Below are 11,283 nucleotides of genomic sequence, written 5' to 3' on the forward strand. Positions count from 1 at the left end.
ATCCCCCCCCCCCCCCCCCTAAAGTGGAAGAACTGGAGAGGGAAATGAAAGCAAGAAAGTAAGAGAGAATGCAAGCAAAGCAGAAGAGGTTGAAGAGAATGAAAGTGCAGGTGAGAAACCAAAGCTATTTATATAGATCACCAACTTGTTTCTGCAGGTAGTCCACAGCTTTGGTTTCAGTGTCCTGTCCATCATACTTTGTGAAGACGTCATTCATTGAGCGCTCCAGGTCTCCGCTTATCTGAACAGACACAAGACAATAACACATACTTTACTAATGAACTCATAGCAGATTTAAAAATGATGGATAACATAATTTACCGTCAGCTGCAAACACTGTGTGACACCAATTCTCTGTGACTCACCTTGCCTTGGTAGATGAAGCTAAATACCAAAGCCGCCACTTCAGCTGCAAAGATCACCATGATGATCAGAAAGAACTGGAGAGGAAGAAAATGAGAGTCGTTGTTAAGAAATTTCATGTGCAAAACAGAAGTGAAAGGATAAACAAAAGCAAAGGGGAAAACAAAAGTTAAACATGGAAGATGACACATTGCAACTGACAACAAATGTTTGCAGATGCATTTTCACCTTCCGTCTTTACAGCTGAGCATGTAGCTACAGAGTCTGACAAATAAACAGGTGTCAGGGAAGATGACTAAAACCCAAATCATGGCCTCTCTCTTGCCAAACACACACACACACACACTTACAAAGCTAAGGCCGACTTTGGACTCCCCAAGTGTGGCGCAGCATCCCACCAGAAAAATAATGAACATCAGTGCGCTGACGCCGAGGATGATAGCTGCTGGGATCAACGTGTACTTGTCCTGAATGAAGTTTTCAAAGTTGTCATAGCTCTTGATCACATAGGCACCGACGTAGGCCAACGCCCCTCCTGCAAGCTGCAGGGAGAATAAGACATCAACATCATAAACAGGTCCAAGTGATAATTCACAATTGACAAGACAGTATGGAGAAAATAAACATTTAACATGTCTGCATACAGACAGAAAGGCTTTTATTATTACATATATAACCAGTAAAGTTAGTCATCAGGAGAAACAAGTACATTATTCTGTATGTTTAATATACTGTAGTTGTTATTCCAGGAATAAACACAAATATAAGGATCTTACAGAAATGAACACTATTGATCTGTATACACTTTTAGCTGCTGACATTTTTTAAATTACAGCTCATTATACACCAAGCTAAGCATGGTACAGAGCTATGTGCTAAAAGATGGTGTGTGCGCTCAAGTTATTTAGGTCTGTGCCATATGAGTCAACAATCATGAATCATTCCTGCTTTAAAACATGCTTAGACTTTGCATTTAACAAACCAAGGTGCTGCATAAACAAAGCCACTCATACAGTTGAAGGGATTTTTCAAACAATCTGTGTGTTTTTCCTCAGTGTTGGAGTTAAAAAACCTCACGGTCATATTCTGTACATCAAATTGCCAAAATGACCGTTTTTGAAACCTTCGTCAGTCACTTTGGTCTTTCTCTGTCTAAAAGACACAGGTAAAACACATGGGAAAGATAGCAACATGCGGGAGGTTACCTATGATGAATACCAACAAACAGAGAGAGAGAGAACAAAGCTGCTTATTATAATACTGTTAGGTAAGCATAAAAAGATTTGTTCTGTTGTTATGTGGTGTGATCTTCTGTGATCGCAGCTTGTGAAGGTCGCTGATAGTGTGTCCCGGTGGGGTCAGATTTGGATTAGGTATTAGGTCACATCCTAATCAGTCATTCCTGAAGTGAGCTCAGCAATCATATGACTGCATGTAAATAGGACAGAAAAAAAAAAAAATTTAACTATCGGGTCAAAAAGCCCAGAAGTCAAGAGGGTCTAAACTATAGAGACTTCATGAACAGTGACAACTGTTAGGGAAAACAAGCGCTCTAAACTATCTATCTGCTTATCAGCACTCCTGTCTTTCCTTTGCCCTTTGAAACTCACTGTATCAGACTTGATTCAAACTTCAGTCTGCAATAAAGCTTTAGTTAGTTCCTGTATTTATAAGCCAGTGACACCACAGGAACATGAGAATATAAAAGAAAAAAGAAATTCCCCTTCATGCGTTTCTGCATATCCGTGTCATTTTCAGTACCACTTCCCCTGTACTGAGGTGAGTGGTTATAGATTGTGTGCTCATCTTTGTTCTTATGTGTGTTTTGTGTGGCCGAACAATCATTCATCCTCCACTTCAGCCTCATGACTCACTTCTCTTAATCACTCCATAGTCACGAGATTCCCGTGGGGTAGTTGCTCTACACCCCCTCCCACCCCCATAATCTTTCCAGATATTCCAATCTTGTGCCTAAGAAGCAGCACAAAGAGGCTTACACAACATATAGTGCTGATGCACGGTGTCCCCTCTCTGGAATGTGAGAAACCTCTGAGGTGATGTTTGACTTGTGGGAATGATTTCAGTCGCTGCACAAAAAACACAGTAGCACTGTATCTTAGACCAGGTTCTAGGGGGAAGACATACGCAAACTGGGAAGGATGTTTCTGCTCATGTGCTTCGAAACATTCAGAACACATTAACCTTTGAAATTTTGATTTTCCCCTTAAATTATCCCTTTTGTTTAGAGAAAACACAATCAGATACATACACTGATTAAGTAATACCAAGAGAGCAACACTGTTAGATTAAATAGAAATTAATTGGATCATTGTGTACACATTTTGCACTAAATTGACTACAAAATATATTTTGAAACTTTAGGGATCTTCAAGATAATTTGTACACTGATTATGTGTATAATATGATTTTGCAAAGACAAACTGTGACAGGCAGACTTTTAAAGAATAATGTAATATTTTGATTGAATTATGTTTTGTTTTTTAATAAATTAAACTCTCTCCCTTGCCCAATTACTGTCCATCTTGTTCAAAAATATATCCTTGAGAGGTTTTGGTCGACACAAAAAGACAAACAATATTAACATTCCTTGCTGTACCATGCACACATAGGCCAGCTCCCTCTCACAGTAATCAAATTACACAGGCAGAAAAGTTTACTTGGTCCCTTCAAAAACCATTTCATCTGAAGGAGACAGAGGAGATCTGTTGCCAGCACAGGCCAAATGGAGAGAAAACAAAGGCAGATATGTGATCTCTGGTCAAACTTTGACTGAGGCAAAGTTCAAGCTGACTGGCAAAAAAAAAAAAAAAAAAAAAAAAAAACCAAGTAAGTCAACATTCCCCTGAAATATGAAATCTACATTATTTGTAAATGTTACTCATAACCGAGCTCTTTAAAAAGTAACTACGCACATTTTAACTATATCAAGGTGCAGTTAAAATGAGGAAGTAGCCAATAATGATGCCAGAAAACTGGGGCGGGCGGTTTTTTAAATCCTTACTGTGATTTGCAGAATAAACACCTTTAAAGCACACTAGCCTACTCACAGACGGCGAGATAACAAATGGAGATTATACACAGAAAAAAGGCAAGGCTGTACTGTCACAAAGCCACGCGCAAACAATCGTTCACTTCATTTCTCCATCCAAGGAAGCCGCCAGCAGCCTATGTATTTAAATCTGTGCAGGTGGAGCGATAGCACCGAGACTTACCGCAAAAACGAAGCTGAGGAAGAGGAGGACGGCCTTGGACGTGAAAATTCCGCAGTCCATGTTGTTTGACGGAGCAGGACAGATTGAAAGATGGCTGTGGAGTTGCTCCTGCGGTCGACTTTTATCTCTCGGGGCGCCGAGCTGTTCCTACTGCTTCTGCTGCTGCCTTGATCACAAGTTCTCTCAATCTGTCCGACTGTGATCACATGGTCACATGCTTCGGGGAGGAGAGCGATGAAACAGAACAGCCCCCGCCCCCCAGCATTCCCACCTTTTGCACCTTTCACTGCTGCAGCACAAAGCGGGAGAAGTTTAGTATATTTCATAGTGATGATACTAAATCATGTCTGAACACCGGACGGATTTGACTCATACTCTTCATTAGGCTAGCCTACTGTTTGTGGCAGAGCGCAGGATGTCATTATCACGCCCTAACCACTCCCTCAGAAACGTTTAATACTGAAGGGATTTTATTCTGGTCTGAGCACTTTGATAAAACATATTTAATATGTCTTAGCTTAGGATAGGTTTTTAGAAGTTATTCATTACACAACAATCATATTAGGCTTCAATCTGTGCACTAATCGAGCACATGATTGAGAAATAACTTTTCAAAGAAATTGTGAGGCTGTCATGAATCTGGATTCACTCCCCTCTTCTTTTTTTTTATTTTTTATTTATTTATTTAAATAAAAAATTTAATAGATGCTACAATTTGTGCATATTAATGGACATCTTAGCTTTTCAGCAATGTAAATAAACCAGAATTAGCCCAAAGGCTATTTTACATCTGTAGTCCCCCGTCAGGTCATCACAGTATAAGGTAACACAGCTAAACATTGAAATTGGATATGATACAACACAATTTAAGAGACGCTACAATTTTCAACAACATATTATAAAAGACACCACAATTTAGCAGACAGGGTTATGTAATTTAAGGTGCTGTTCTGCTCCTCAGCAGTTCATAGCAATGACGGGAATTATTGATCTCCTTTGACAGAAAAGGAGAAGACTGTGCCAATAAATCACAGTGGACATCTAAACGGTATTAACTGTATCGAATATGTGCCTCAGTTGTATTACAGTGGGCTGAATGCTGGTAATTGAATCCACTGACACGTGTAAAAAGTTACTTTGGACATTTGAGGGAACACATGTAACAGCTGCTCTTCTGACACAGACAAGACAAACAGAAAAAACAGAGCAGGGAATCTGAAACAGTTCCAGCAAATATTATATTATTAATAGTTTTATAGCCGGTATAATTATGGGGACATGTCGTCAGTCAATAAACTCTTATAATAACACAGTCAAATCCAACCTGTATCTAGTTAGGAAAAACACCATCTGTATGTAGATGATGCGGCTTGGACACATCATCAGTGATGAACCCAGGGTCATCGGGTGTTTCAGGTCTTTGATCATCAGACACCCTCAACCTGGGTGACCTAACCGGGGGTGATCAGCACCTGGCTTGTGTTCAAGCGGCACACTACAGTACACCATCGATCACCCCTCTTGATCCACAATCACCTTGAAGCTTTTTCCGCAGCTTCAGTGATCCACCAGTGTTCCTGGTGACTCTTCTTTTATGCAGTGCCAAAGAACCTGAGTGCCCAGCGCAGAGACTGGCCTGGGAATGCACTGCAGTCCACCTCGATCCACATAGCTCACAGCGAGCCTTCCACCCATTCCCTCTGCAGGCCTCTAGCAGCTCAAAGTATTTGGCCTTCTGTAGCATGTGTCTATAAAAGCGTTTCTCCCACTCTCGATTTAAGTTCCCTTTTAAAATTATTACAACTTTATCTGAGGTGATGTGTGTGTTTCATTCACTGTGTAGTGTCAGGGTGGATTTAAAGGTTTCTCTTATATAGTGAAAAGACTAAAGATGATTTTTAATGGGTGCCAAACACACATGACCTTCAGTGGACACTTTAAATGGTAGGTCTACTTGAGAGGGCACTGACTTAACATAGACAGGCCAACTGCATTTTTATTGAAACTGATTTTACCCACTCACTTGTAATAGCCTTCTCTGTGTGTTTGTTTGTATATTTGTGTGTAACAGAAGGCGGCGCTATCAGTGCACTACAGACGGCGGGACACACAACGCGCGCGCGCGTGCACACACACACACACACACACACACTTTATCTCAGTAATAAAAAAAAGAAAAAGAGGCAGAAATCGCGAAAGAGAGACAGAGATAGGCTAAATTGCAATTTATTCAAGCATTCTGGAGGAATATCAAAGAGCTACACTGCCGCAGAGTCACGTTTTAAGTTCTACATTTAAAGTGTATTTTTTTAAAGGCACAATCGTGAACTTTAAGGACTAATACAAGTTAGTCACAATTTGAGATACTATGATACTAAGACACCAGAAAGCATACCTGCATTTATAATAATGATAATAATAATAATAATAATAATGTATAATAACGATGTATAAAGTAAAGTACTATTTGTTTGAAATCCAGTAGGCCTAGTCTTCTACGAACCATACTGTAAGGTGCATTATTTTGTGCTCTTCATTACCAAAAAGCACAGCAGACTGAAGAAAGACGGTCAGAGCAATATGGGCAGTGTGATGTCATTTCTTCATTGATTCCTTTGCACTTGCATTAAATCTATCTATGCATAATTAGTTCAAACGGTTAAAGTGGTTGCCAAACCATAGATTGACACTTTAATAAGAAAGAAACCGGGTTTAAATATACATGCATAGGCTACATATGCAAATGCACCCATCAGTGGTCATTTGATAAAGAGTGAAAAAGTTTAAAAAGACCCGGGAAAATTAATCTTAAATTTGTTTCTCCTGCTGTCCCGGCTGATAACTCTTATTCTGGCTGCGGTCCATCTCCCTCCACACAGAGGAGACATACAGTAGCCAACATTAATATTTTCACAATATAACATCTGACATAAAACTCAATTCCCTGTTATTTAACTTTTTTTTCCCCTCAAACTTTCATGAAAACTGTCCTGCTTCTGTATTGCAGGAATGTATATATCTATGTTGAGGTTATTACATGGCGGTTCTGCAAGGCAGCTGTGTTTCTTCGGGCATCTTTAAATTAATTTAATTAGCAAAAACGGTTGAAATGAAAGTAAGTTTTGGAGCCAGTATATCAGCCACATTATTATTTAAGCTCATTTACTTATAAAAGTCTGCACTTGGTTGTTTAGAAGGTGTAACTTTGCTAAAATGTTCAAAACATACGTCTCATGTCACACTTTACGACTGCCAGCATGTAATTTAACTTTTACAAATTTTATTATATTGTATTGAATCCCTAAATACAAAGATAGATTTACACAGTTGAGATCACGCTGATTTTTATTATGTGCATTTTATATGGATATCCAGCATTTTACGCAGGGATTTTAAGGAATAATCCAGCTGGAGAAAACACAAACTTTATCAAGTTTGAGGGGGGCAGACGAGGCGCACTGTGGTGGCGAGCCTCACTCTCCACGGTTCTCATCAGGGCTTCATAAAGCCTCACACCTGCCAAGGGGGCAAGCAGAGATATCACTCTGTCCTTTCCTCTCCGTGGATCTCACTCACTTGATGCTATTACAATGTCTTCTGCTGTGACTGCTTTGCCAGCGGCGGCTCCGGCCAAATCTCCCAAGAAGAGAGCCAAGTCTCTGAGGAAGAAGACGGGCCCCACAGTGTCAGACCTGATACTGAAGGCCGCGTCCGCGTCCGCGTCCACAGAGCGCGGCGGCCTGTCCCTGGCAGCCCTGAAGAAGGCACTGAAGGCCGGAGGATACGACGTGGTGAAGAACAAAGCCAGAATCCTTGTCTCCATCAGGCGCTTGGTGGCCAACAAATCTCTGGTCCAAACGAAGGGCACAGGGGCCTCGGGCTCCTTCAAGCTGAACAAGAAGCCCCCCACACCTCGAAAGAAGAAGGTGGTGAAAAAGAAGCCAAAGGCTAAACGGGTCAAGCGGGCCAGCGTCAAGAAAGCAGCCGGAGGTCCCGCTCCAGCAGCCAAGAAGTCACCTAAGAAAAAGAGGAAGGCAAAGAGTCCTAAGAAAGCCAAGAGGCCTGCTGCCGCCAAGAAGCCCCAAAAGCCAAAGAGTCCTAAGAAGGCTAAACGCAAGGTCGCCAAGTCTACCAGGACCAGGGCTTCTGCCAAGAAGTGAAAAAAACTCTTCTAATGAACACTGAGTGCTGACCAAACACCGGTATGGTGGCTCCTGTGTGGACTAAATGTCTGCATTCATTCCAAGAACTGAACTTTGCTTTAGCTGTTTTACAGTTGTTCCATGATAGGAAATACTGAAACTGCTGTTTTAACACCCCTTTCCCTGCCACCACCTGCTATGGTCTGTTAAGAATTTATTTGCAATTGCTGGAAACAATAATAAAAAAAAAATTATAATATATAGAGCGAGTCCTGTGATTGTTATAAACAACAAAAAGAACTTCATCAAACTATATCCTTATATGCTCTGTTGATGCAAAAACTTTCTGGATAGGAACATTCAGCTGTAGACAAAATTAAACAGAGAAACATCATTGAGCCAGAAAGAAATTATATTTGATGGTCATACACAGGCAAAGACTTCGTAACTATCAAAACGGTGAAGGTTTTGGCTGTGTCTTCCTATTTACTACACAATGCAATATATTTATTGTCCGCTCTTTAATTTCAGTGTCCGTATTCTAAGTGTGTACATTTATGTAGTATTTTACATATAGGGTCCTCAAATTTTTCAGTGGATCGAAAAAAGGGTCCGTCTGAATTCTGCTAAAAATTCCATGATGCAACGCTGCGAAAATTACCTTTGTGCGACAGCTGTCAGCGGTGACGCAAAATCATGATGATTAGCAAGTGTCCAAAATCTGAATTTACTGCTCACCACTGAGTTGACTGTGAATGAGTGACTGCGCCCGGGACGTTTGTGTGGCTCTGTTACGCACCGTACATTACGCACGGGGATCAAGGCGTTTGTTGTGAAGTGGCGGGACACAAACAGCTACTTGGTCACAGATTAGATGCAAACAGACATATGCTGGTCAGAGTTTGTTGAAAAGTTACCTGAATTCGATTCAAAACCCTGTACTAGCATACAGTGTGTAAAGTTTCTCTTAGTTTTATTTGCGCCAATTTGAAGTGAAGATTGACATTGGCAGAATGCTGAGCGGGACTTGGCTGGCCATGAAACAGCAGCCGATGACATTGGCCAGCTAATCATCACTGAAAACAGTGAGGCTTGACGGGCGTGACAAGCCGTGTTCGTTGGGGGTTCGTTCTCTTATCTTCAGCAGAAAAACACATGCCAATGTTTCAGTGCGGGTGAAGCGATAGTTATGCCCGGCCGATGAGTTAGGCATACCATCCTCATATATGATGTAACAGATGAAAGAGGCTAGTGGACTCTGAGGGATTTTGACATGAGAAAAAGTAGCGGTAAACAGAGAGGAGGGATTTCGACAAGTATGGAGTCAAATCAATGAAAAAAATGTGAGAAAAATCAATGACCCCCATTCATACACAATTTAGAGCCTTTGGAGACTATAAGCTGAAGTAATGAGGTCTTGAACCCCTAAAGTGAAGGCATTTTGTACAGCAGACCAATGGTGTGATTCGCACTACTGAAAAGTTCACCAGCTGTATGGGCTCTTGTTGCCACCTTCTGGCCGGATTCTGTAACCAACCGCAGTCGGGACAGTCTTACTGTTTCCCATTAAAACTCAAATATACATGTATACATATACATTTTGTAATGAGCTGGTAACACTTTATAAGCCAGCCCACATGCCTAATTGTTGTGTAATTAAAGAGCAAATGGATTAAAACACTTGACTCTTATTGTCCTGCACATCATGTTGTTAAAAGGGCAGAGTCCAGACAGTCCAGATATCTTGATATATACTGTCTGCCTTCCTTATTCTTGAAATGAAAATGCATGAAAATAATCTCTTGGTTCCTTGAACATCATCTTGAATGTTATAATGTTCAGTTTTAGCTGTTTGGTCCATCCTCATCTTCATGTTAAATTATAACATGACATAACACTGTATTATGTTATCATGACAACACAAACTTTCTATAGCTGTGCTCTACAGAAAGGTAATTTTGTTTTCCATTCCTCTCTACCTGTTACAAGCTGCTGCAGTGCTGGACAAATGTGCCTTCTAAGAGCACAAGTATAGAACTATTTCTCAACTTGTTATTATTCCAGATCATACATTGAAGTAGAAGCCATAGATATAATAAATCCATGTAGTGAAGCTGGCCTGCTGAAGGTAAGAAAGGATTGTCACAACTGCCAAGAAGGGCAAAAGGTTTATTATTCCACTCCATCCATTAGTGTATTATGTTTTGGTAGAACATCACATTTTGTAATACAACTCCTTAATGGGTAGCACAGGATGTCATTGTTGTCAACCATTCAGCTTGGTTTATCTGTACTGTATCACGTATGGTACCCTATATTTAGAGAAGTAGTAGTAATAGTATAATTCATTTCCCTTTCCTCTTAATTTGTAATTCATACAACAAAATTACACCAAATTACACAGTAAATTGCAGGCTGTATTATCAAGTGTTACTGCTATTTTATATAGAAATGCAGCTGAAAAATGAAAATGGTATTCTGAAGATAGTTATAAGAGAATGACAAATACTTTGTTTTTCTATTCATTACACTTAAAATTTAAAAATGTAACTAAACAAAGCAGTAACATTATTAAGTTGTATGTAGTAAAAAAATAGTAGGCTAATTATTATCAGCTTATTAACAGAACATGTAAGTATAGTGCAGTTAATCTGTTTTACTGTTGTTGTCCTTTATGATCCTGTTTATTCCTGTATTGTTTTTCATCTTTTGTACTTTGCCAAATTTCAGACTTGTCAAGGCTTGATGGGTGGTGAGTCAGTCAGAAATTCTCATGACTTTCCCAGTGACGTACACTCATGTGACAGTTCACATGTGAAAACAAAGCTACTTCCCTTTTTTTATTAGTAGATCTTGTTTCCTCGTCAGCTTTTTGTTCCCTTTGATAAGAGGAAGTCAGTGAAGTTTACCATCGTCTTAAAAGTAAAAAAAAACCCTATATGCTACGTTTTAGGTAATACCACTTTGGCCTACCGAGTTCTTTTTTCTGTTTATTTACACCTTGCTAGTACTGGGTTGGACCCCCTTTTGGCTACAGACTTGCCTTAATTCTTCGTCTATCTCTCAGAGAAGATGGTGCTGGACTATGGAACCCATGTTATCACTAGTGTCGATGCGGGGGCTACTTTGGTGCAGGAAGACTACCTTAGTTCCTCATACGTGTCGGACAGTGTGGCAGAAAGTTCCTCTATGAAAGCACAGGCAGGGTTAAACTTTTTTGACAAACTCAAGTTTGACATAAGCAGTCAAAGCGCCCAACAGAGCTCATCACTTCAAACGTATCAGTCCAACATTCAGTACTCTCTTATCCAAAGCCATGGTGGCGGCACACCTTTCTATCCTGGCATCACTCTGCAGAAGTGGCAGGAAAGTACCAGGAACAACCTGGTTGCTATTGATCGGTCAGGATTTCCCCTGCACTACTTTATAAATACCAACACCTTCCCTGACCTACCACAGCCTACAGTTGGCAAAGTGGCTGTTACAGTGAGTCAGGCCATAGAGCGATACTACAAGGTCAACACGCGGCCTGGATGTGTCAACAT

The 11,283-nt window shown here is 40.4% G+C and overlaps 3 protein-coding genes across 3 annotated transcripts in view; 2 read left to right on the forward strand and 1 right to left on the reverse strand.

Annotated features, from left to right (window-relative positions):
- The window catches only part of tspan36 (tetraspanin 36), a 6,307-nt gene extending 2,490 nt beyond the window's left edge, over positions 1-3,817 (reverse strand). The window contains exons 1-4 of the mRNA XM_046036074.1: positions 3,597-3,817; positions 714-905; positions 366-440; positions 146-241 (exon numbers count right to left, since the gene is read on the reverse strand). Coding sequence (XP_045892030.1) covers positions 146-241; positions 366-440; positions 714-905; positions 3,597-3,656 — 423 coding nt within the window. The 5' untranslated portion in view covers positions 3,657-3,817. The remainder of the gene's footprint in view (positions 1-145; positions 242-365; positions 441-713; positions 906-3,596) is intronic.
- Positions 3,818-7,130: 3,313 nt separating this feature from the next.
- Positions 7,131-7,983, forward strand: LOC123960428 (protamine-like protein). Its single transcript, XM_046035141.1, has one exon. It carries the CDS (start codon positions 7,187-7,189, stop codon positions 7,754-7,756), a length of 570 nt encoding a protein of 189 aa, XP_045891097.1. The 5' UTR covers positions 7,131-7,186; the 3' UTR covers positions 7,757-7,983.
- Positions 7,984-10,786: 2,803 nt separating this feature from the next.
- LOC123959870 (macrophage-expressed gene 1 protein-like) overlaps positions 10,787-11,283 on the forward strand; it is a gene marked incomplete at its 5' end in the record, with an annotated part of 1,374 nt that continues 877 nt past the window's right edge. Inside the window, one exon of the mRNA XM_046034185.1 lies at positions 10,787-11,275. Within this exon, the coding sequence (XP_045890141.1) occupies positions 10,787-11,275 (489 nt within the window). The remainder of the gene's footprint in view (positions 11,276-11,283) is intronic.

Source organism: Micropterus dolomieu, linkage group LG21, assembly GCF_021292245.1.
Source record: "Micropterus dolomieu isolate WLL.071019.BEF.003 ecotype Adirondacks linkage group LG21, ASM2129224v1, whole genome shotgun sequence".
NCBI lineage: Eukaryota > Metazoa > Chordata > Actinopteri > Centrarchiformes > Centrarchidae > Micropterus > Micropterus dolomieu.

What these genes read in the sequence shown, in the direction of transcription:
- LOC123960428 (XM_046035141.1), top strand. Translation starts at nt 7,187, where the DNA reads ATGTCTTCTGCTGTGACTGCTTTGCCAGCGGCGGCTCCGGCCAAATCT.